Here is a 26,803-nt window from a genome sequence, read left to right on the forward strand (position 1 = left end):
AGTACTCTCTCTACCCATCCCCCACACAATCTGGTCACTCATGTTCCCGTCCCAACCCACCGTCTCTCTTTCCACTCACGAAATCTCCTCTATTTCCCCTTCCCAGGGAGTTCTGGACATCTCCCCATGAGCTCTTTTTGTTACTTAATTCTCTCATGAGTGAGTACATACCATGTTTTTCTTTCTCATTCGGGGATTTTTTTTTCTAGGTCCACCCATTTGTCTTCAAATTTCCTAGTGTCATTGTTTTTAACAGCTGAGTAATACTCCATTCTGCAAATGTACTACATTGTCTTTATCCATTCTTTGGTTGAGGGACATCTAGGTTGTTTCCAGGTTCTTCCTATTTTAAATAAAGCTGGTATGAGCATAGCTGAGCAGGTGTCCTTGTACTATGACTGGATATATTTGGGTATATGCCCAAGAGAGGTATAGCTGGGTCTTGTGGTAGGTTGATTCCCAGTTTTCCAGGAAACTGCCACACTGACTTCCAGAGTGGCTGCACACATTTTCTCTCCCATCAGCAATGGAGGAGAATTCCCACACTGACTTCCAGAGTGACTGCACACATTTTCTCTCCCATCAGCAATGGAGGAGAGTTCCCACACTGACTTCCAGAGTGGCTGTCCACATTTTCACTCCCATCAGCAATGGAGGAGAGTTCCCCTGCTCTGCATACTCTCTCCAGGATGAGCTGTTGCTTGTTTTGGACTTAGCCATTCTGACAGGTGTAAGATGGAATCTCTGAGTAGTTTTGATTTGCATTTCCCTAATGGCTAAGGATGTTGAATATCTCCTTAAGTGTTTCTTGGCCATTAGAGATTCTTCACTTTAGAGTTCTCTGTTTACGTCTGCACTCCAAGTTTAAACTGGATTATTTGATTTTGATATCTAGTTTCTTGAGTTCTTTATATAATTTTGAAATCAGTCCTCGCCGGGCGGTGGTGGCACACGCCTTTAATCCCAGTACTCGGGAGGCAGAGGCAGGCGGATCTCTGTGAGTTCGAGACCAGCCTGGTCCAGGACAGGCTCCAAAACCACAGAGAAACCCTGTCTCGAAACCCCACACACACACACAAAAAAGAAATCAGTCCTCTGTCAGATATGGGGTTGGTGAAGATCTTTTTCTATCCTATAGGCTGCTATTTTGTCCTATTGATGGTATCCTTTGCCTTACAGAAACTTTTCAATTTCATGAGGCCCCATTTCTTAATTGCTGATCTTAGTGACTATGCTACTGGTGCTATATTCAGGGAGTTGTCTCCAGTGTGTTCAAGGCTACTTCCCGCTTTCTCTTCTATCAGGTTTAGTGTATCTGAATTCCTATTGAGGCATTTTATCCACTTGGACTTGAGTTTTTGCACAGCAATAGATATGGATCTATTTGCATTCTTCTACATGCCAACATCCAGTTATGCCAGCACCACTTGTTGAAGATGTTTTCTTTTTTCACAACAAACTCACTAGGAAGTTACAGGTGAACAGGTCCATCCCTAGCTTATCCACACAGTAAACAATGTCTGGGAGGGGGCTTGTCAGTGGAGCTGCCTGTAAACCCTATAGAGTGCTCTAGTGACCTAGGTGCCTGAGTCAGTAAGCTTCCATAAGTTAACCTTCACCCATGATCCGATAAGCTACTCCATCAGATTTACGGGCACAAGCTAGATTTGGAGGAATCACTTTTTTGGTCTATCATCCTATCTGGATTCCTGCTGTAAAGGGATGTATGTTTACAACTTCACAAGAAATGTCCTTCAACAGAAGAACATACCGAAACAATAGCAATTCCTCAGCAGAAACATGTTCAGACAACTCTGGAGACATGGAAGAGAGGTCAGAGAAGGCCTTGCTGGGCTAAGGTTGAATCTTAGAATGATCCTACCAAGAAGACAAGGGAAGATGATTGGGGAACAAAGGATTTAGAGACAACAGCTCATGTAGAATACAAATGCTTGAACATACATGGGTGTAAGTTCTTTGTGGGGTTGGAGAAGTCAGGAAGGGGGCCATATCCCAGGAAGCTACACCCAGTTAACCCTGAGACCCAGGAGACTCAGCAGCGGAAGCAGAAACTGGCACTAAGGAACCCAGGGCGTCTGAAAGCAGAAGTGAGAGAAGTAGAACTGTTTTCAGGAACACTAGTTCTGTGATAGAATGGCGCAGGACGTGGAGCAGAGACGGAAGAGGTAAGTCAGGTTATCTAGCTGCAATTGGGGCAAAGGTGAACAACAGAGTGGCCCTCCAACGTGATGGACTAAATCCACTTTAAAACCTGAGAGGGCTTAAAAAGGAGAGAGAGAGAATTTAAGACAGTGTTTTGCTGTTTCTGGGTTGCATGCTGCAAAGACATTGTCCTGACTCAGCAGCAGGAAAAAACTGGCTGTTTTAAAATGCCGGCTTTCTGGGCTGTGCCGCCATTGCGATCTCTGTCTGGCTCCTGCTGGAGACAGAGTCTTTGAATGGAGCATTTGGAGTAAAGTGCTACGGCTTGCTTGATGGCAATGTAGACTGCTGTGTGCCTGGAACTGTATGTGGCTCAGGGGCACCAAATGGCTCTGAGGCAGGAGCAGCTCAGCTCCACCATGCTGAACTGTGCTGGTCTCAGGCAGGAACTACCGTAATTACCATAATAACAGCGCAGTTAAGGTTTAGACTGGGCAGGACACAGGCGGTACCGTATTACCTGTACATGGTGCAACTTAAGTTTTTAAGAAGTGCTTAACATTTTAAGAAATGCTCCTGGATAGTAAAAAAATTACAGATTCCCAATAAAACAGATTCAGACATAAAAGACCACTAAATGAGTCACAGTGTTGGATGAATGTACGTAGGCTTGGGAGAGAGAAGAAAAAGAATATAAAGAATAAAGTTAATGTCTTAAAAAAGGGGGGGGGTAAAGTCTTTAAAGAGACAGAGTACAGATAGTTATAGATTAAAAGAAATAAAGAAAAATAAGCCACATAACAATGGAAAATTCACAGAGAGTCTGGATTATGTACATTGTGTTTTCTTTAAAATTTTTGACTGTTATGGAGCTAAGTACAGAGAGACATGTCATTATATGGGCTGCCAAGCAGAACCAGAATGGATATAAGGGTATTGGATCTAAGGATATGATGCTTTGGAGAGGGTCTTCTTTTGTTTTCACAGAGGATGAGACCCTATGGGTTGTTTCTATCCCAATATGGTATGATAGACCACACCCTCCTGAAAGGTTGCTGTGAACACCCTCAAAAAATTACTTCACTCAACTGCCAACTGAGATGACCCTGGCACACAGGTTACACCATGAAAGACCTAATTAACAGCGGCCCCATTCAGCAGGAAGCAGTTTGGAGAGAAAAAACTGCGCCCATGTTCCCAAATATTGTTTATAAATGTTCTTTTACATTTAAAGGGGGAAATTATATAGATATGAATAATTTGCATTGGTATGGATTTTAAGGTCAATTTTGTTATATGTATATGTATTTCTGATCTTGATTAAGGTATTGTGATTGTGTAGTTCATTTAAAATGTAATGTATAATTAGGAAATATAGATTGTTGATGGATAATCATCAATAATAGTCAAGCTTGTAGTCATGTTAGTTAGATTTTCTAGATATATAGAGATATATTTCAGTTACATAGGCATTCTTCATATCTTTCAAAGGCTGAAGAATATGGCATTTAAAATGTTTTAATAACTTAGGGTTTTTCATGGCAATGAGACACTCTACTCCTGGCAGCACCAATCTACTTCAAGAAGAAGATGGGCATCGAAGAGGATCCTTATGGAGTTGGATAGCCATTTAGGCAAGAAACTGCTCTTGCCTGGACTATTGCATAAACTGGACACAGAGAACCCGCAGAGAGAGGACTACTGAACTTACCTAAAGGTGAGATGATCTTTTCGGGTTCCTGATTCATGAAAGAGTCTGCGAGACATTCTGCAGGACACAGCAGAAAGTGACTGAACTGTCTTTGAATTTTCCTGCTTCATGGAAATGTCTGCTGGATACCATGGGCATGTAGGCTGAAGATGGATGCCCCAACGGTACAAAAGAACTTTGGGTGACTGTCCAAGCAGCAAGATGTCTCTGTCATTTCTAGAATTTGAAGTTTCTTATTTCTTGTTTACTTAGGTAATATTATATCCTTCTGGAATCTTGATGAAGTTGAAGAATAGATAGATAGTTATAGTTTTCCTTAGTTATTATAAGAGATAAAATAGATATAAATATTGTAACTGTAATTCTTACTTGATAACTGTTTTGTTATATGTAATTTTACTATGTTAAAGTTAAAGCCTTTCCTTTTTGTTTAAACAGAAAAAGGAGAAATGATGGAGGTGGGTCTTGTATTTATCTGTTGCTTTCATTGGTTAATCAATAAAGAAAACTGCTTGGTTTGATAGATCAGAAAATTAGGTAGGCGGAATAGACAGAACAGAATGCTGGGAGAAAGAAGCCGAGTCAGTGAGTCGCCATGATTCTCCCACTCCAGACAGATGCAGGTTAAGATCTTTCCTGGTAAGCCAGCTCGTGGTGCTACACAGAATATTAGAAATGGGTTAGATCAATATGTAAGAGCTAGCCAATAAGAGGCTGGAACTAATGGGCCAGGCAGTGTTTAAAAGAATACAGTTTCTGTGTAATTATTTCAGGTGTAAAGCTAGCCGGGTGGCGGGACGCAGCCCGCCGCTCCACACAACACGAATGCATGGGGTATTTCCAAGGTAGACACAGCAGACTTGATGAGAATTAGATGCGGATGGTGGCGAGAGAAGGAATGCGTGTGTCTCTGCGCGAGCAGAAGAGTGCTGGGTTCTCCTTTGCTGCATGGCCCTGTTGCACCTCAGCCTAGAACTGACGAGCGCTCTTATCTTGATATGCAAAGCAGATAAATGATTTTGAGGGCTCCAGGGTTTGTCATTGCTGTTGTTTATCAATAAACATTAATTAATCATCTTCTATTTGTTGAATGCTGTGAGGCACTGGTAAATCCAAAGAGTAAAAGTCACTGTTCCTGGTTTCAGAGTACTCCACATGAGGGGAGACCCATGAACAGATGAGGAGCTGTGGTATAACAGAGCAGGAGTAGGGAGGAGATTTACTGGTAAAAACAACTCTGCTCTATGGGAAATTGTACTAGTTAGCTCTGTGTCACGAAGACATAATACCTGAAACTGGCTTCTTATAGAGAAGACTTAGTTCATGATTTTGGAGAATTGAGTCCAAGTCAGGCAATCCCATTAGTTTGGGACTCTAGAGAGTGCACTACATTATGATATGAGTATATTATGGAGTACCTCATATATTACTGGTTAGAGAGAAACCTTAGGGGAAAGAAATGGAAGGGAAGGGGAATGGGGAGAGAGAGGGAGGGAGGGAGGGAGGGAGGGAGGGAGGGAGGGAGGGAGGGAGGGAGGGAGGGAGGGAGGGAAGAAGGAGGAGGAGAAGGAGGAGGAGGTGGTGGAGGAGGAGGAGAGATGAATACATGGAGAAGGGCAAGTGGTAAAAGGAGAAACAGGCCCCATGATTCCTTTTCAGAGCACATCCTCAATGACCTCAGGATCTCTTTCCAGGCCCACTTCTCAGTGGTCCACAGTATCTCCCAATGCTGCTGACCTGGGGATGAAGGCATTATCTATAGACATCTATGACACTCATCCCAGTAACTGTCGAGAAGGCATCACTGATGTTTAAGCTTCTGAGAGAATGAAGCAGCTGAGGTCAAGAGCCACAGGATTGAGATTAAGGATAAATCAATCACTGAAAGTGCAGACAGATCAAGACAATACAAGAAACAAGCCTTGCCCAAACTCCTATCCAAGATCTCAATCCCAGAGTCCCAAAGTTGGCTCTCCTTCCCAAAGTGCACAGCCAAACAAACTATACTATCAAGCAATGCCAAAAACACCCTTAAAGGCCACCCCTACACCTGAAAACCCACATAATGGAAGTTCAGCATGTATTTGTCCTAAAAGCAGAATTTCCATAACAGAAATTAGCTTTAGGCAATGGAAACATGTTTCAAAGCACATTTTAACTAACACAACAATGTTAAAAACAGTCACATAAGCCTGCTCCACAGGCAGAAGCCTCCAGCAGTCAACAGTGGGGTTTATCTGCCAGTTTCTCTCAGATCAAGGAGCACACTTAATGCTGAATGCACCTCATAGCCTTGCCAGTGATGGATATCAAAACAAAGCCAGCTCTGATGAAAAATTAATGAAAATGGTCATTGCCATAAGAAAATTATTTGATCCCACCTTTGTACTGGTTTTTTTTTTTTTTTTGAGACAGGGTTTCTCTGTGGTTTTGGAGTCTGTCCTGGAACTAGCTCTTGTAGACCAGGCTGGTCTCGAACTCACAGAGATCCGCCTGTCTCTGCCTCCCGAGTGCTGGGATTAAAGGCGTGCGCCACCACCGCCCGGCTTTGTACTGGTTTTTAACCAGACCCATCATTAGAAATGTGTAATCTTATCCTAAGATTTCAGGCTAAGGGGACCCACAATGGAACGAGGACAGCATGGGCAGACCTCAGCTTATAGCAAATCGTTACCCAGGCAGGCCAGCCTACCTCCCTCTCCACTCTTGCCCTGGAGTCTGACTCTCCCAAGCTTTGAGTCCTTGGTCCCTTTGAGGCACAAAGTGAAACCCTACTGTTCCCAAGCACACAGGCTTTTGGAGATTCTCTTCTGGTAATCCTCAAGTAAGGTAAATGTGCTCCTGTAAGATGGGACTGGTGAGCGAGAGTGCTTGCTGCCAAGGCTGATGGCTTGTGTTTGATCTGGGATACACACGATGGAAGGAGAGAACCAACTCCCAAGAGTTGGCCTCTCACCTGGACATGTGCACAGTGATCTGTGTGCACCCCCACACAAAACAAACAAATAAATGTAATTTTAGAAGTTTAAAGCAAATATATCCCCAGCCTACACAATGCAAAGATGTCCCATCTCCTCCAAATGTTTGAGAATTTCTTGGGAGATATTTACCTTTTTGTCCCATAACCACCTGTCTCCAGGCTTCGCTCTCCTGTTCCTTTCATCTCACTTGCTATCTCTAAACTCAGTCACAAGCTGATACCGCCAACCTCTTTGCCTCAATGTTGTGCAAGGCTAGGCCACAGCGAGGCTAGCAGCTGTGGTGAAAGTGCTTGCTCACCACTGAGTCTCTACGGGGTCATCATAGGAGCCTGACAGTAATGACAGAGCATCGCCATCCCTTCACAGAGTCAGAAAGAAGAAGGGGTTGCCAGGGGCTAGAAAGGGCCTGGGAGAAGGGACGTTATTGTTTAATGACATGGAGTTTCACTAGGAGAGGATAAAGTTCTAGAGATGGAGACGGGTGCTTGCACGGTGTGTGACTGGGTGATAATGCCATGGACTGCCTGCTTCAAAATATTGGAATTAAATTCTGTCTTATGAATATTTTACCACAGGGGGGAAAACTGAATAAGCAATTGTAGGAAAATAGGGCTAAGGTTCTGAATTTTAAAATGACCTAAACTGAACATCTGTCCTCAGAGTTTGTATGCAGTACAGTGGAGTTCATAAATGTCCAGCTGGTAGGGTGGTTGGGACGGCATCCTAAACACATTCAACTAGGGAGAGGGAAAGGTTAGAAATTCCAGATGTATTTAATATAAAATATTTCCTACTTTGAAGCATATATTTAATCTAGTTAAGAGACTAATGAGGAAACACATGTATATAATTTAGAAACACAGAGCCTTGCTCTGGGGAGTATCATTAGAACAATGACACTCCCTGTTAGATTATTCACAAACTTTTTTGAGACAGAGGCTCATGTATCCAAGACTGGCTTTGAACTTATGGCTGAAATGGCCTTGAGCTGCTGACTCTGTGCCTCAGGAGTGCTGGGATTACAGGTGTGTGTGTGTGTGTACATGCACATGCATCTGTTAATGTATATGTGTATGTATGTGTGTATATAATCTGTGTATGTATATGTGTATGTATGTGTGTATATAATCTGTGTATGTATATGTGTATGTATGTGTGTATATAATATATATATGTATTTATGTACACATATGTGGTACCAGAGATCAAACTCTGGGATTACAAGATGCACTCGAGCAACTGCATTTCTTTACTGAACTTACACATTTGAAGACCACTATTTAACGATAAGTTTTAGACAAATGTCATATGTTCTCCACTGGCCTTGACTCCAAGTAGCTGAGGAGGACCTTGAACTTTTGATCCTATGGCCACTGCTTCTCCAGTACTGAGATTATAAGTGTGTGCCACCATGATCCATGCATGTGATACCTGGGGCTTTGTGCATGCTAAGCAAGCCTTAAGGTCTGAGCCCCAGTCAAGGAATATTTTCTTACTTCCAAATCACTCTTCCAGTCTGAGTCCATAGGTCAAAGGTCTTCTCATGTGTCTTTCACATCTGTAGCCCACATCGCCAAACTCTGCCTGCCGCATGGCAGGTTCTCATTGACAGTCACTGAGTGGACCATCAGCAACACTCTCCTGAAAGCAAGCGCCATGCTGTGGCAACTCCATGAAAACTAGGGCAGATTGCCCTTCTCTCCCCTTCTTCCTCTTCCTCCCTGTCTTCTCTTCTCCCCCTTTCCCTTTCTTTTAACCTCATGCTTCTATAGGATTTTCTTGAAGTTTATAAAACCGAGACTGTAATGAGTCTTTCTCTCTCCCACCAGCCAGCTGCAAATAATGACATGGAGACTTTTTATTAATTATGAAAGCTCAACCTTAGCTTAGGCTTGTTTCTAACTAGCTTTTATAACTTAACCCATTTCTATTAATCTGCATGCTGTCACGTGGCTTGTGGCATTTACCTTTCCTCCTGCATGTCCTCCTTTCTCTGTGTTTGGCTGGCTATTCCCCCTTTTTTCTTCCAGGAGCTCTCTCTGTCTAGAATTCTCACCTCTGCCTCCTGCCTAGCTATTGGTCATTCAACTCTTTATTATACCAGTCACAGCAATAAATCTTCACACAGTGTACAAATATACCACAACATTTCCCCCTTTTGTCTAAATAAAAAAGGAAAGGTTTTAACTCTAACACAGTAAACTATTTATAATAATAACAATTATATATAAGAATTACATTTAAAATATACAGTACATTTGTATTTGGCAAAGTCAAAGAAAATATTCTATTATTTATCTTATCTTGGTGAGTCCAAAGTTTTATATCTAATTTACTTTCTATGATAACTAAGAAAAACTGTAACTATGAATAAAAAACTTCAATCCCATCAGAGACCTGAGTAAGATATATTTTCTGAGTAAACAGGAAGTGCAGAGCAAACAACCTCCAAAACTATAGAAATGACAAGGATAGCTGGCTGCCTAGACAGTCATCCAAGTTTCCTCTGCAACACTGAGGCATCCATCTTTGACCTACAGGCCTGGAATATTTGACAAATTTTTTTGTGAACCAGGAATTTTGAAGGACTGTCCTAACTTTTCTTGACCAAGTTCAGCAGTCACTTTCTTTTGTGTCCTGCTTGTCCAATTTGTACAGTTTACTGTCACCAGTCAAGATAGGGCAGTTTCTTGCCCAGATGGAAATAAAATGCAAACTCCATATGAAAGTTCTTTGATGCCCATCATCTTTTTTTTTAAGTAAATTGGTGCTGCCAGGAGTAGACATGTCTTACTTTCATAGAGTCTTGTTATTAAAACATTTTAAATGCCATATTCTGAAGGTCTCTGAAGTGTCTGAATACCATCTATCTATTTAAAATATATCCCTGTTTGTCTTTGAAAACATAACTAACATGGCTCTGTTTGATTGTTATAGATGACTAGCTACTAACCTGTATTTCTTTATTATCCTAATAACTTTCAAGGACCAAAAATTTATATTACATTGTTGAATAAGCTGTATATGTACAAAATATTTAGAAAGAATAGAAATATATATATATATAGTATAACAAAATAACCTTAAATTTGTACCAATATATAAAATCCATACTAATATAAAATATGTGAAACTAGTAGTTTTTAGTTCAAAAGTAGAGTCAACAATCCGTCCCTTTCTCCCATCAATTCTGTACTATGTCTTTATCTATAATTATTTTAAAGATAAACACACATATACACACACTACTAACTCCATTTAGTATTTCTCAAATGTACATGTGTCTAGAGCTGACCACTTGGGATTGGACACCTATCATGGATTAATTTCTGGAGAAGATTGATTCTCCCTCTCTCAGCCCCCATTGATCGCCTTAGCTCTTCATTAGGCCCTGGGGCCTTATAAATTTCTCTCATCCACGTTGGCATTCTGTATGTTTTTATAAGTGCATAAAATAGTGAAATAGATCATTTAAAGTCTATGAGCCTATAGAAGATAGTAGGCCTCTGTCCTTGAATGAGGTAACCTCACTTAGCGCAGGAAGTATAATGCCCTCTGCCCTAGTATTCTGGAGCCCACACTACCCAGACTTCCTTCTGATTGATAAGGAACAGTATTCTGTCAGTCTTCTTGGGCTGACTCGCCTTCTAGATGAGAGGTGGCAAAACACCATCCTCCTCAGCAAAGCATCCAACCCTGCCCTCTTTGATGGCTCATCCCTCCAGCTTCTAAGAAGGGCAGGAGAAGAGAGAACCAACAACTAAGAAACTCTTGTGTTCTCAAGCTGCTTTCTCACAGATCTTCCTTCACATTCTGCCCTAGGAGTGTATTTAAAATGACATCATTCCTGAGATTCAGTAATGTTCATACTGTTATCATAGGCCACTCTTCATGGTCCACAGATCTCAGGATGTGGTAGAAATAGGCTGGTCCAGAAGTGGAGAGAAGACCTGCTCCTTCATTGGTTGGCTGAGAAACCTTGGCAGATAAACTGACAATCCTTAACCCTGTTTCTATTGAAAATTGAGAACAATCAGTGTCCAAATTCCTTAACTTACAGTACTTTAATAATAACCATAGGCAAAATGGGATGTTATAATTGAATAGAACCACTTGAAAGGGGTATCCAGAGTCACCAGAGACCCTATGTGCCTCTGGAACACTGAGGAGACCTGGCCTGACTGAGAGCTGCCACTCTCTGGGCACACCTATGGTGTTCCTAGCGTGGGCTGGCAGGCTACAACATAACCCATCCTCATTTCTGCTCCTACCCATCCACTTTTACACTTGCCCAACAACAGGCAGGTTGGGATGAAAGCATCCTGGCTGAGATTCCACCCAGATACCACAGCTTCTTCCATGATGAAGCAGATAGCAGACCTCACTCCCAAAGTTCCTCTATTGCATAGCTGGCCTTTGGCTTGAGGGAGGCCCAGTCAGGGAAGGATGTGGCAATCTGCTTCTGCCACACACACCAGTCCTATGGGTGGGTAGTAGGTATGAGGATGTGCAGGTAGAACCTGGGGCACCTAGGATGTGGAACACTAGAGAAGGCCCCAGAAGGAGGGCTACAGGCACCTGCCAGGGAACGGGTGTGGCTGCAGGGACTTGCTAAGTCTGATTTAGGAAAGCACAAAGCAAGTGCAAGGCCAGTACCAACTACATCCAGAGCTCTGTCTTATGGTTCTGGACTAGAGTTTAGAGACCCATCTGTCTTTCCTAGCCTGGGTGGCCAAGTCATACCACTTCCTTGGGCTTCTATAAAACTCTCAATTGGTGGAGCTGGGAACGAATCCTGATTTTCCAATGAGCACATCTAACCCAGCTTCCGAAGTGGTGACATACTCCAAGTGACTCATCCTCCCAAGAACGCTGAGTTTACGTGGAAGTTAGGAGCTGAGGGCAGTTCTTCTTTTTCACACAGGTTATGAGTTCTAATTCACAATCCCATACAATCTGCTCACTGAAAACAGGCAACCAAATGGTTTCGAGAACTCTGCCAGTTATGTGACCACCACTATCATACCACGATCTGTTCTGGTTCAGAGCTGTTATTCCTCTAAGGAACGATGACTGTGCCCTCACCATCGCCTCCCAGTGCCTTTCAGCCCACCCTGCCTCAGCAACCACTAATCTACTTTCTGCCTCTGTAGATTTGTCTGTTTTGAACATTTCATACAGATGGAATCATGCTTATGTGGTCTTGCAGGGATAATTTTTACATTAAAACAAATAGTTCTGCAATGAGAAGCAGGCAGGAAATTAGACTCATTTTAAATCACAAAAGATTTATTTCAAAGACATCCTCCTTGCATCTGTCAGCTTCGTGCTAAGTCTAACTTTCCTGCAGGGACAGTAATTCATTCTCCCCTCTCCCTAGGGCCGCTTTGTGGATGAAAGGATTTTAATGATCTTTTACCCCCATTCTGGCTCCAATCTTAGAAGACCCCAGAGCTCAGTCTGATAAGCTCAGAGAACATTTCCAGAAAAATCTATTAGTGATTTTTTTTCTTTTCATCACCTTCCTTCACTCCTTATATTCCAATCACATGTACACACACTGAGCCTGTCCTTAGTGATGAAATAATATCACATAAGTGTTTCAGACTTCTATATATTAGTAAGAGGCTGACTGAGCGGGGCTGTTCCTGGCTTAGCTCACATCATCCTCCAAGCCTCACGGGAGGGGCTGCTCCCTGTTTCTTTACTGAGATACAATGTTCAAATATCTTTCCAGAGCACAGTGCGATGAATTAATCTGAGCATCAATGTGTATGGGACGGCAGTAGTCAGATGGGAGAAAGTGTTGGGAACTTCTGTTCTTCTTGCCTGGTTATTTGAGAGGCACTTCCTACTGTTTCCTTCACTGCAACCTGGAACAGCGCCATGGAATGGCGTGGTGTGGACAGTGCCAGCTCAAGGAGTATTTTCTGGAAGGAAAGAAAGGTGAGAGAGAATGAAACACAGAGAAGGAAAGAGAAAGGACGGGGAAGAGGGAGAAAGGGAGCAGGAAGTGGGCAGCAGGAAGACAGGCTAGAATAGAAAGCTGCCTTCCTATGATCAACCATTGATGAAATGTAACTGCCGAACTTGCTTTTTCATGAATCATTCCTGCCCCGAATCAGGACAGCAGAACCCAGACTCGAGCAGAGGGGAAAGAAGGTAGGAGAGGTGCCAGGCAGGGCTGAGCAGAAGTTATTTATTTATTTTTTTTAGAATAGGAAAATTTATTACTGTGCTTCCACTGTCAAAATTTAGGATCTTGGTCTTTCCTTCTTGCCTTTGTACAGGGCCAAAAGGGACACGTTGGCTACTTTAACAACCTTAAAGCGGACTCCAGGAATATCACCCACAGCATGACCCTTTCGACCAAATCCAGCACCCAGAACTTCATCGTTTTCCTCAATGAAGTTCAAGCAACCATCATTGGGGACGAAAGCTGTGATCTTCTTGCTGTTCTTGATGAGCTGCACCCTGACACACTTCCTGATAGCAGAATTTGGCTGCTTGGCTTCAACTCCTACTTTTTCCAGCACGATTCCCTTGGCATGAGAGGCACCTCCAAAAGGATTGGCCTTCAGGGCTGTGCCCAAGTGGGCTTTCTTGTATTGTTTGTCATCCCACTTCTGGTCCCGTCGGTGGCTGCGGAGCTTCCTGGCAGTACGGAGACCACGACACTTGCCCATCTTGCCGACGCCACGGGCCCGAGAGAAAGATGAGCAGAAGTTATTAACCTGACACCGGGTACTTCTCACCAGAGGGCTTCTGCATCTCTTTCCTCATCAGGCCTTTCTAGAGGGCACATGAGGACTCTTTAATGTTGCAGGATGAGCAGCGGGCTGTGTCCCACTGCCCAGCTAGCTTTAGCCCCAAAATAATTACACAGAAACTGTATTAATTTAAACACTGCCTGGCCCATTAGCTCTAGCCTCTTATTGGCTAACTCTCACATCCTGATTAACACATTTCTATTAATGTGTGTCGCCACTTGACTGTGGCTTACCAGCATGAGTCTAACCAGGGTCCGTCTGTCTCGGGCAGGAGAATCATGGCATCTGCCATACTTCCCTTCTTCCCAGCATTCTGTTCTGTCTACTCTGCCCACTTAAGGGCTGCCCTATCAAAAGGCCAAGGCAGTCTCTTTATTCAGCCAAACAGAAGAACCTCCTACACCACTTTAAGCTGCTGTGTGTTGAAGAAACCCATGCATGGAGTACAAAGTTTCAGCCTGCACTGGGTCCCTTAGAGCTGTGTCCTTGGAACACGGCTCAACCTTGATTATCTGAGGAACACAAGTAACCAGTGGGCATCACAGAGAGAAGGGTCAGTGAAGGTCGGGGTGTTTCTTCCTTCTCTTTGGCATTCTTCTTAAGACACTGCCTGGCAATGTGCCATGAATGTACCCCAGATAGGGATTCCACCCCTGTCACCCTTCCTTTCTATGGAATATAAAATGAGCTGGACCACGGACAAGAAACAAACCTTCAGGGCAGGGTCCTGGGCAGTCTGAGTACAGACAGAGGCTGTTTCTCAAGGAAGTGTGCCTGCCCCAGGGAACGGGAGGTCATGCACTCTGTTTCCACCAACAATGGGCACACCAGCCTCTTCCTCAGAAGCCTGTAGTGACAGCAGCGGGCAGTTGTCCAGAAGCTCCAAGACACGGGCTGCCCAGTCCTCCCACAGCTAGATGCGCTGACACTGGACCTTCAGCCACAGCGCAGCGCTTATCCAGTGTCCTCAGGGACACAAGGCTGGCTTGCTGTGCCCCGTGCATTGTTGGCTGTTCAGTGGACCTCAGACAAGTTTTCCGTCTCACGAGCGATATCCATCCCAAAACACTTTGGGGTGCAGGAGAGCCAAAAGATTTACCCATGAGGCACAGAGAACCTTCACCACCCAGCTCCTTCTTCTCATTTCAATATCCTAGAGGTTAAAAAGAAATTTCCTTTAAAAAAAAAAAGTGTAGCCGGGCGGTGGTGGCGCACGCCTTTAATCCCAGCACTTGGGAGGCAGAGGCAGGCGGATCTCTGTGAGTTCGAGGCCAGCCTCGTCTACAAGAGCTAATTCCGGGACGGGCACCAAAGCTACAGAGAAACCCTGTCTCGAAAAACCAAAAAAAAAAAAAAAAAAAAAAAGTGTGCCAGGATGAAACATAGCACTTGCACATACTCCAGCAAAGACTCTTGGGAGATGTTTGGTTCCTTAGCTTTCTCTGTGCCTCACCACAGGCTGTATAGCTCAAGAACAGGGACCTCTTTAGTCAAAAACTACTTAAGGAAGAGAAGGGGTTAGTGGGGCTTAGAGCTGGAGGGTACAGCCTGTGATGGCTCAGGAGGAAGATGACCGGTCACACTGCCATCCACAGTCAGGCAGTGAGGAAGATGAATGTTCTCGCCACACTCACATTCTACTTTTTGTGTGATCTGGGACCTAAGTCCCTGAATGGTGCTGCTGTGCGCATTTAGGGCTACCCCTCCTAATCCAGAAGTTTCTTCACAGTCCTGGTCATAAAGATTATCCCTTAGGGGCACTAAACCTGATAAAGCTAACACTAATACTAAGCAACACAATCCCAGCCTACTGTGTGCATACCACACTGCGCTGCGGGGCTGCGCACTGCGGGGCTGTGTGCTGCGGTGCGTGCTGCTGGGTTGAGCACTGTGGGGCTGCGCACTGTAGCCACACACCTATGAGGAGTCTACAGTGGCATAGGCAGTCCCTTCATAGGGTTGCTTTGGGGTCGGAGTCACAGGGCTCTTTTCCCATCTCATCTTAGGAAGCCTCCAACACTGGTGAGCTTAGCTCTACGCTAGTGAGTCTGAGGCAGAAGTTGTGGGGTGCCTCATACCATGGGTAATGGTACACATATGGGTCCCACAGACTTCTGGGAACTCAAGCCATCTTTACTAATTTGCCCTTCCTCAATTAAAAAAAAAAAACTTGTGAGCACACGTGTGCTGAGTATAAATGAATTTGGTTATGACATGGCATACAATGAATATATGAACTATATCCATTTTATTTCCTGGACTGAAAATTAAAACAAAGATTTTTGTAGGCCCTCAGTCATATGCTTACTGATGCTGAAGAAGTTAGCTCTGAGACCAGACCACTCAAAGAGCCTAGGAACAGTTCACAGTCCAAGGCCAGTGCTTCTGAGACTGAGCCAACCACTCACCCTTGGGTATACAGTTGCTCACCCAAAAGAAACCCTCTGTGCAAGAGTCTGCTAGGGCTGAAATAATAAAGTAGAGAGGAAGTCTTTTAACAGCAACTGAACTCTCCTACAACCATATGCCAAGAGACAAGAAGGAAGGAGGCAGGGCTGAGATACGATGTTTTAAGCCCGTCGGGCCTATGAACACTCACAGGTGTGCCCAGGCACAAGAGCCTGCTATTTGGTGACTGCTCTGGGCTAGGAGAAGAATTTGGCTTGAGGAAGGCATGTGAGAAAGAAAGAGTACGCCTCCAGTTCAGCGAGACAGCATGCCTCTGAGTGGAGCTCTCCCTGGTTTGCACATGTGGGATGACTCTGACCATGTGTGTCACGTGGGATGAGGGCAGCTGGCCCTCAGAGCATGCGTAGATGGGTCCCAGACTGGCATGTGCCTATGTAGTGAAGGGTGATCCCCATGATCCATGGGCCCAGAGCAAACGGAACCACAAGGCCTTCTTCAAAAAGTCCAGCACGTCGTAAGAGTGAGGGGGTAGACCAAAAAAATCAAAGCATGACCGAATGCCCATGAAGCCATCTTTGGGGGTAGCGGGGGATTAGTGTAGTTCACAGTGTAGTTCAGTCATTACCTTCTCTGTCTAGACCAGCACAGGCCTTACATTTACTTGTATTGTTATATGACTGCTATTTTACTTTTTCAAATATGTGATAAGACTAAATATTTATATTTTACAAGAAGTATTGCCAAATTTCTATTCCTTTACTGTTAAATGTCATCCAATCTACAAGTCAGTCAGCTGACAAAATCAAGCTCCACAGGGAGCTGAAAAGCAATCAAGGAAGACCTCACATCAGCCTCAGGCCTCTATGTTCACACACATATGCACCTGCACACATGTGTGCCCTCTGCACACATATGCACCTGCACACACGTGTGCCCTCTACACACATATGCACCTGCACACACACGTGTGCCCTCTACACACATATGCACCTGCACACACGTGTACCCTCTACACACATATGCACCTGCACACACACATGTGCCCTCTACACACATATGCACCTGCACACACGTGTGCCCTCTACACACATATGCACCTGCACACACATGTGTGCCCTCCACACACCTATGCACCTGCACACACACGTGTGCCCTCTACACACATATGCACCTCACACACACGTGTGCCCTCTACACACATATGCACCTGGACACATGTGTGCCCTCTACACACATATGTACCTGCACACACGTGTGCCCTCTACACACATATGCACCTGCACACATGTGTACTCTCTACACATATGTACCTGCACACATGTGTGCCCTCCACACATATATGCTATAAAAATCCCTTAGAGACTCATGTCCAGCACACATGGAGAGAAGCTATGTTGGCTAACTCAAGATTTGTACCTTGCTATATAATTAAAGCAAAGAGCTAGATGTGTAGTTTATGTATGCAATCCCAGTGTCGGAGCCCATGTGGGTCCAACATAGATTCCCTAACCCGGCTGAAACGGAGTCGCGAGGAATAAGACCGACACAGCTTACAAGGTCATCTTGGAAAAGGCCAGAATGAATCTGTATTCCCGGAACATCTTATATCTACATCCAGTGGGGGGAAAACCCATTAGGCTGTCTCCTAGGCAACCAGGTGCCTGGGCTTAGGTCACGTCCGCATCTAGCAGTCAGGTAGGCCATGAATTAGCATCTCTATAAGAGATCCTCTTAGTTACAAAAGGAAGGAAGCACCGAACCTCTGAAACTCTTGAGTCATCAGCTTTAGCCAACATCTCTCCTCAGGTAATCCACATTCTAACAAAAGGAACTAAGCACACATGGAGAAAAGCTATGTTGGCTAACTCAAGATTTGTACCTTGCTATATAATTAAAGCAAAGAGCTAGATGTGTAGTTTATGTATGCAATCCCAGCACTTAGAAAGTGAAGAGGGGGATTGAGAATTCTGGGACATCTTCAAATGCAGCCAGTTCAAGGTCACTGTGAGCTACATGAGACACTGTTTCTTTTCTTTTTTTTTTTTTTTTCAAGAGGCAAATAACATCAGACAAGAAATTAGAAATGGCACATAAGAAAAGCCAATTTACTTTCCTATTCCCCCACAAACCCTTTCGAGAGATGCCTACCTGTAGAGCCAGCAGGGTATTCCTGTGAATGTACTGCCATGTAGCTGTGTTCTGGGCCTCAGATGAGGCTGCTGGGGAGTTCCCAGAGTGCACCTGCTGTCCACCCTCCACTCAGCAGTGCAGCGACAGAAGCCACTCCCAAACATGCCACTTCAAGTGACCATCACTAGACCTCATGCTATTGTCGAGTGGCCGAGGTATGTTCAACAACACACAACAACGGACTTCTTAACTACTGTGGTGAGGAGTGAGTAGAGAAGAAAGACACTGAGATTTTAAGTGTGCGTGTCTGAAGCCAAGTAGCCTGGTTCTGACAGCCATCTGCTAAAAGGCAGACTCAGTTTCTACTATTGCTGCTCTCCATGAGCCTCCAGGAAGGGCAAGCTCCCACATAATAATAATAATAATAATAATAATAATAATAATAAATAATAATAATAAAATTATTATTATATAAATATAATAAAAAATAATAAAACACATTCTTTGTGTTTTGCCTGGGGGTTTCTGAGAGACTGGAGGAGAAACCACCTTAGCCACAGATCCAGGGAATTTGAAGCTAAGGGGGAGAGCACAGCTCCCAACCCCATGGACCTGAAGGTCATTAGACCAAAGCCACATAGCCACGAGTCAAACAGCAGGATACAGGGCTTCAAGCAGCAAGGTGCAGGCGTGTGTCACAGACAGGTGTGCATTGTCCTACCTTCTCTCTGGTTTCTTGCTACAAGTGTGGACTGGGTACGCTGCTACGCCTTCATCACACCAGTTCTGTGTGTGGCAGTAGCTTTGTCAAGTTACCAGATGTATCTGTCACCACCCCAATCTGGGACTAAGTTTGATCATCCCGTAGAGTTTTTCAAAGCAATATCCTAAGGGAGGAGATTTATAGTTTGATTTTCTTTATGCCAGTGCTGGGAACTGAACTTGTGCCTGCTAGGCATGCTCTCTGATGCCTAAAAAATCCTATATAGATGAACTTTTTATAAACCAATAAGCAGTTTCAGAGAAATTGAATAATTTCCAAATCCCAACCCCAAGATTTATGACTTGAGAAAGTTATAGTTGCCAATATCATAAAATGGCGTTTGGCATCACCAAAGATTTCTCTTAGATATCCCACTGTAAGAGACCTTCATTAAGAGTGAGTTTCTCTGGAAACTCAGGGATGAAATCTCCCCAACACCATGAAAACCAGCCCGCCCCCACTTTCTCCTCGGTGCTGACCACGAAGGGAAGGCACTTTTGTACCACACTCTCCTACCTGAGTTCTCCTCCAGTCTTGACATCACTGGTGTCCGCTGCAGCATGCCTTGCCTTATGCTTATCCCAGAATACACACCCCATTGCAGTCAGTGTCTTTCTTCTCTTGGCTCTGAAAGAACTGAGTGATTCCAGAATGGTTTGTGGCCATTAATTAATTTTCATTAGTTAATACAGATGAATAAAAGCTTAGGGCTTGCCCTGTGAAATGTGTGGAAATCCACTTTGCTTTGTAGGCTGTGATTCTGGAAAATTATTCAGTTTTTTAGAACTGCTTATTGGTTTATAAAAACTTCATCTATATGTTTTTTTAATGCGTCAGATACGTGATGGTTTATATCAACTGCCAACTTGACAGGATCTAGAATCACACAAGAGACAAATCTCCAAGTATGTCTCTTGGTGTTAACTTGGAAAAGACACACGGTAAACGTGAGAGGCAGCATCCTGTGGGCTAAGGTCTTGGAGTGAACACAAGGAGGCACTGAGCTGAGCACCAGCGTTCACCACTCTTTGCTTCCTGACCGTGGGTACAGACAGTGTAACCAGCTGCCTTATGCTTGCACTAACCATGCCTTCCCCACCATGACAGACTACTCTCAAGCATGGAGCCAAATTAAACTCTTTCTCTTAAATTGCTTGTATAAGGCATTTTGTTATTTAAATAAGATAATTAATATAACACTATAGTGTAACTACATATAAGTAACTTTATTATCTTGCTTAATACTCACACAAATTATATGAGATGAGTGACATTAGTGTCATAGAAATAGAGCACACTGATAGTAGTAAGTAGTGTGAGTGAGATTCAAATCCCAGTTAGATCCTAAAAGTTATAGCTTTTAATGGGCTTCTACCACAGTCTGAGGATTTGCTTAAAGTAACACAAAGGTAATAGAAAAGTGCCTGGTGTCAGAGGCAGGAAATGGGGGGCCCAGGGCAAAGGATGAGCCCTGAGCTAGAGCAAAGCAGCTGGAGTCAGCAGAGACTGTGAAGGTGGAACCAACTGGGAGAGATTTGAGAGAGCAGGAAGGAAGACATTGGGCGTTGTTTAGCAAAGCGTATGTCTGAGTCTAAATGATCAAGGTGATGCAAGAGATGAACGCATAAGCAGACATGAGAGAAGTACGGGCACCAGACAAACATAGCAGGGAAGAGCTGACAGACACACATGGTCTTATAAAAGACCATGTGGAAAATGAAGGCAGAAGCCACAGTCACAGTGACTGAAGTACCAAAGGCAGGAAACCTCCCTACAGAGAGGAGCTGAGAGCTGAGACAAGGTTGTCGGAAGCAGGAGAGCGTGGACGAAGAGTCACCGAGAGCAGGAGGCATAGGATGGAGAGTCACTGAGGGCAGGAGGGATGGACGAAGAGTCACCGAGGGCAGGAGAGCGTGGACGAAGAGCCACCGAGAGCAGGAGAGTATGGGTGAAGAGCCACAACTACCAGTAACTCCAGTTCTAGGGGATCTGATGCCCTCTTTTGGACAACATGGGCACCCACACACGTGCACATATTAATATACACACATACACATAAAGAAATCTTTTAAGGTCTTCCTGTAAGCGGCCAGAGGTGACCCGTGAAGATGGTTCGCTACTCTCTTGACCCAGAAAACCCTACAAAATCATGCAAATCGAGAGGATCAAACCTTCGGGTTCACTTTAAGAACACCTGTGAAACGGCCCAGGCCATCAAGGGTATGCATATCCGAAAAGCCACCAAGTATCTGAAAGATGTCACTTTGAAGAAGCAGTGTGTGCCATTCCGACGGTACAATGGTGGAGTCGGTAGGTGCGCCCAGGCCAAACAGTGGGGCTGGACACAGGGTCGGTGGCCAAAAAAGAGTGCAGAATTTTTGCTGCACATGCTGAAAAATGCAGAGAGCAATGCTGAACTGAAGGGTTTAGATGTGGACTCTCTGGTCATTGAGCACATCCAGGTGAACAAAGCACCTAAGATGCGCTGACGAACTTACAGAGCTCATGGCCGGATTAACCCATACATGAGCTCCCCCTGCCACATCGAGATGATCCTCACTGAAAAGGAACAGATTGTTCCAAAGCCAGAAGAGGAGGTTGCACAGAAGAAAAAGATATCCCAGAAGAAACTGAAGAAACAAAAACTTATGGCACGGGAATAAATTCAGCATGAAATAAATGCAGATAAAAGTAAAAAAAAAAAAAAAAAAAAGAAATCTTTTAAAAAGACATTTGAGTGGATAAAGAAAATCATACACACACAACACACATACACACATATGCAGTTCTACTCAGCTGTAAAGAAGAATTAAATTATATCATTTGCAGGAAAATTAATAGAATTGGAAAACAATAGAATGGGTTAATCAAGCAAACCAGACTCAGATATATATCATATACAGAATACATATTTAAATAAATATGTGTGAACGTATATATGACATAAAAGTAAAGGGGGGGCTACGTGGAAGCTGGATCCTTTTAATGGAGGAGGTAGAGGCAATATGAGAAGGTAATGGAGAATAAGAAAGGCAAAATATCATATGTATTATCTCACATGCATAAGGAGAACCACTTGCCAGAAGGAAGAAACCATCGGAAGAGGGGAGGACGGACAGGGGAGGATTATGGGGGAAGTGATATATAAGAATGAAAATGGTATAATGAAACCCATATTTTCACCAGCTACAAAAATTAATGGGAGAAAAAGGAAAACATAGAGTGTGAACTTGTATGTGGTAGGATCCCAAAGCCAAACACAACTGTATAAACTATAAAGGGAAAATTAGAGAATTTAAATGTCAAAATCAGTAACTTCTGAAACAATATGCTGGATTGAGAGCACACTGGTTCCTCCATACCTGAGAGAGATTGGTGCCAAGATGCTCTCCACCCAACAATGACCATAATCAATGGGTACTCAAGTCCCTTACAAAAAAAGGCTTGTATACTGGGTGCAGTGGCGCATAACTGTAGTCCCAGCTATTTGGGCAGCTGAAGAAAGGGTTCAAGACCCACCCAAGGAACATAGCAAAACTCAGCTCGAAAAATACTAAATAAAATGACTTAGTATTTGCAAATCTACACATAATACTCTTCTGACTTTTAGTCACCTCTAGGCACTTGTAGGTACTATAGGACTGAACTCAAACTTACTATCTCCTGCCTCAGCCTCCCAAGTTCAGGGACTACATTTGTGTGCCTGCTCAGCGTGCAGTGTTTTGTTTTGTTACATAAATTTATCTTCTACACAAAAAGAAATGGGGGGGGGGGTGGACACTCATGATATCCAAAGCTAAGTTAGAGAAGTGGCATTTCTGGTGCACACCTGCAATGTCAGCACTTGGCAGACTGAGGCAGAAGGATCACAAGTTCAAGGTCAACCTAGGCTACACAGCAAGACCTTGTTTCAACAAGCAATGGCCATGTATTTACAGTGGATTCTGGATACTCAACATGACTCAGGTGTGCACTGAGTCAGGATTCCCAGAACTGGCAATTGGCATGACCAGAAGTGCCACTAAAGGACACTCCTCCCTGTTCTGGTCCAAGCATTGCCAGGAGGCCTTGGGAGCCTGGCAACCCAGGGAGCCAGACAGCCTTGGGAGTCAGGGGTTATGGTATTCTCTGTTTGCCTCTCAGAATCAAGAAAAGGCCCATTTGCTCTCTCTTTTTCTTCTCTGTTTCCCCTTTCTTCAACAAGTTTCCATCTTATGTACATTCAGAGAAACTCCGTGATTATTCAAGAATGATTTGTTTGAATGTATGTGATATCCGAGTGAAGGGCTTGTTAAAAGAGAGAGAGACAGAAAGAGATGATGGGATGTTGACATTGGCAAATGCCCCAAAGACCAGGCCCAGTATGAATGACGCTATGAGAAGGAAGGATCAAGGGTGTCGCTGCCAACCTCATATCCTTGCAAATTTCTTGAATGAATTACAAATGCCTCCATCCTGTTGGGCCTGTCTGGAGGGTGTTTGCCTCACCTAATGCCAGGCATTGCTTTGCTTTAAATTGTCTGAAAGCAAAACTTGGCGTCTGTTCTCCTTTGGCAGAAAGACAGGCCCGCCTCTCCTAGGCCATTCATTCTCCACGGGCTGGAGTGGGGCAGGGAGGTTGTTTATGAAGCACTTCGGGGAAGCCAGGCCTGCTTGACTTCTCAGTGGAAGGTTTGTATCTGTAACAAAGGGTGCAGAAACCATGATGACTCCAGCCAGCTGCCCTCAGAGTTCCAGCTGTTGACACTGTTTGTTTGTTATTTATTACATTAGCCTTTGAAAGAAAAAAGTTTGAATCAGTAAGAATCAGTGCCTACATGCTTTCTTATAAATATCTCCAGGCAAATCTAAGGTTATTTCATAAGACTACCAAAGTTATAAGCCAGCTTCGTTCCGTCTCAGCAGGAGTCTGGAAAGAGCACCAGGTAAGAGGCTCTCTCTCCTTGCTTTGTTTGAGAAGCTGGGCACTCATTCACCTAAGAGAGTGACCAGCTGGGCAAATCACAAGCCTTTAAGGGAGTAAAGCCAGAAAAAGAAACTACCCATCCACACTTCCAACTAACAGTTATGGGTTTTGGTGATCCTGATGTTGACAAGAACTTTTCAGAGCTCCAGAGCTCCAGGCCCCAACAGGGGCCTCAACTCTAAAGAAGACACAGGACTCTGCTGTATTAAGTTCTCACTCCTTTCTCTCCTGAGAAATCACCAGATGGAAGTCTGAGATGGTTAAAAGCAAGGATGAAGAAGAAACCAGGATTCTGTTTCAGCTATTGGCTGGCCTTGCTCCTTCAGACTCTGCAGAGCTGCAGCACCAGTCAAGGAAGTGAGTTCACTGCAGGCCAAGCATTTCTGCTTTTTGCTGTGCAGACTCACAGCTCAGCCTCTTCAGCTAGGTTCCCAGCAGTGTGTCTTCCACTGCAGGATGTCCCCTTTCTTCCCAGTGCCGTCCCCAAGGTTGTAATTCCTGAAGCCCAAGTCTGTCTTTTGTGAGGAGAAAACAGGTTGAAGGGTGCTGGGATTAGTAAGGTTGGTTGTTCACATACTTTGGAGTCTGCTGGAGGATCAAACTGGAAGCCTGGGAGTCTGCATTAGGAGGGTTTGAAGGAAAAAAAATCTGTCAATATTGACTATGGGTCACGCGGCTTTGCTTGGAGATTAAGGGGTGGACCATTGGGTGTAGACGGATACTGAGTTTATGTTTCCCAATTGCCAACACAGGAATAATCACACAGAAACTACATTAATTACAACAGTGCTTGGCCAATGACTTAGGCGTATTCCTAGCTAACTCTTACATCTAAATTAACCCATTTCTCTTAATCTATGTCATGAGGCTATGACCTACCAGTAAGGTTCCAGTGTCTGTCTCATTCAGCAACTACATGGTGTCTCTCTGACTCTACCTACTCTCTCTATATATATCTTTTCGGATTTCCTGCCTGGCTTTATTCTGCCCTGTCAAAGGCCAAAGCAGCTTATCTATTAACCAATGGTCATAAAACATATTCACAGCATACAGAGGACAATCCCACATCATCTCCCCTTTTCTGTCTAAATAAAAACAAAGGTTTAACTTTAACAAAATAAAATTACATGTAACAAAACAGGTATCAAACAAGAATTATAGTTACAACATTTAGTCTATATGTATCTGGCAAAATTAAAGAAAATATTTTATCATCTATTTTATCTTTGTGAGCCTAAGGTTTCATATTTAATTTATCTTTTATCATAACTAAGAAAAACTATAACTACCTGTCTTCAACTCCACCAATATCCATATCCAGAAGGATATAATATTACTTAAGTAAACAGGAAGTACATTGTAAGCAACTTACAAAACTCTAGAATTGATAGAGACATCTCACTGCCTAGACAGTCACCCAAAGTTCTTCTGTAATGTTGGGGCATCTATCTTCAGCCTACAGGGCTATAGTATCTGGCAAACTTTTCCATGAAGCAAGAAATTTGAAAGATAGTTTTGCCTATATTGGCAGTTTGTCAGTCACTTTCTTCTGTACCCTGCAGAATGTCTGGCAGACTCTTTCATGAAGTAGGAACCCTGAAGAACACTCACACCTTCTTTAGGCAAGTTCAGCAGTCATTTTTCTGTGGGTCCTGCATATCCAGTTCATACAGCATACTGTCAAGCAGTCCAGGCAAGAGCAGTTTCTATTCTTGTAACATTGAAGGCAAATTCCATATTGAGTTTCTTCAATGCCCATAAACTTTTCTGAAGTAATTGGTGCAGCCAGAAGCAGACATATTTCACTGTCAAGAAAAGTCTAAGTTCTTAAAATATTTTAAATGCCATATTCTGTGAGTCTTTGAAATGTTTGAAGAATATCTGAAATATATCTCTGTACATCTAGAAAATCTAACTAACATGACTATAAAATGTTTGACTGTTATAGATGACTATTAATCTGTATTTCCTAATTATACATACATTACAAATACAATACCTTAAACAAGCAGAAATACATATACACAGTGTAAAAAATCAAACAAATTTGCATCAATAGACAAAGATCCATACCAATGCCAAGTATACATCTTTATATCATATTCCCCTTATTACGTTTTTTTATAAATTGACTGTGACCATTAATCATTTATAATCAACCCCCTTTAAATGAAAACAAACATTTATAGACAACCATTTTGGGAATTTGGGCATTGTTTTCCCCAAACTGCTTCCTGTTGTTTGTTGGGTGAAGCATTTTTAGGATTCACAGAGACCTTTCAGGGGCTCTTGTTCCATCAAACCAAACCACATTAGTCTGGAAAGAATCCGCAGGTTCTCATCTTCTGTGGAAACAAAAGTAGAACCTCTTTTTCAGAATAACATATCCTTAGACTCAAATTTTGAAACCTTTAAAATGTATATGTTGGTTTAGCTTAGGAGCCAATACAATAAAATGTCTCTCTGTACTTAGTACATTCACAGTCAAAGAATTCAAAGGAAACACAATAATATACATAATCCAGACTCTCTACATATATTCCATCTTTACGTGACTTTTTTACTCTATTAATTTTTAATATTTATTTTATTATCTTTACTCCTTTAATCTATGACTATCTGTACCTTTTCTTTTCTCTATCTTAAGCCCATGTATATTTATCCAACACTGTGACCCATTTTTCATCTGAATCTGTCTTCTTGCACATCTGTAACCATTTTCTGACCACATTGGGTGCCAATTTGTTGTAGTACCAAAGAGCCCAGAATGGAATATAACAAAGATTTATTTATTTGGGGAAAAACTCACAGTAAGGGTAGCAATCCATAGTCCTCTGCATGTGCTGGGAACTGGATCTGAATCCAGCAGAAAAGATTCACACTATGCATCTACACTTATAGTACATGAGA

The 26,803-nt window shown here is 43.3% G+C and overlaps 2 protein-coding genes and 1 pseudogene across 3 annotated transcripts in view; 1 reads left to right on the forward strand and 2 right to left on the reverse strand.

The window, feature by feature from the left end:
• Taf4b (TATA-box binding protein associated factor 4b) overlaps positions 1 to 26,803 on the reverse strand; it is a 200,642-nt gene that overhangs the window by 25,495 nt on the left and 148,344 nt on the right. The window contains exon 15 of one of the 2 annotated variants that reach the window (XM_057789332.1): positions 12,637 to 12,785. The exons of the other annotated variant lie outside the window; for it this stretch is intronic. Coding sequence (XP_057645315.1) covers positions 12,645 to 12,785 — 141 coding nt within the window. The 3' untranslated portion in view covers positions 12,637 to 12,644. Of the gene's footprint in view, positions 1 to 12,636; positions 12,786 to 26,803 lie in introns of those variants that run through there. 2 annotated transcript variants of the gene reach the window in all.
• Positions 13,065 to 13,565, reverse strand: LOC130887056 (40S ribosomal protein S23-like). Its single transcript, XM_057789337.1, has one exon. It carries the CDS (start codon positions 13,539 to 13,541, stop codon positions 13,110 to 13,112), a length of 432 nt encoding a protein of 143 aa, XP_057645320.1. The 5' UTR covers positions 13,542 to 13,565; the 3' UTR covers positions 13,065 to 13,109.
• Positions 21,013 to 21,617, forward strand: LOC130887055 (60S ribosomal protein L17-like; annotated as a pseudogene).

The sequence above is a fragment of the Chionomys nivalis genome, chromosome 14, assembly GCF_950005125.1.
Source record: "Chionomys nivalis chromosome 14, mChiNiv1.1, whole genome shotgun sequence".
NCBI lineage: Eukaryota > Metazoa > Chordata > Mammalia > Rodentia > Cricetidae > Chionomys > Chionomys nivalis.

Excerpts from the sequence above, each read along its gene's own strand:
- LOC130887056 (XM_057789337.1), bottom strand. The coding sequence starts at position 13,541 with ATGGGCAAGTGTCGTGGTCTCCGTACTGCCAGGAAGCTCCGCAGCCAC.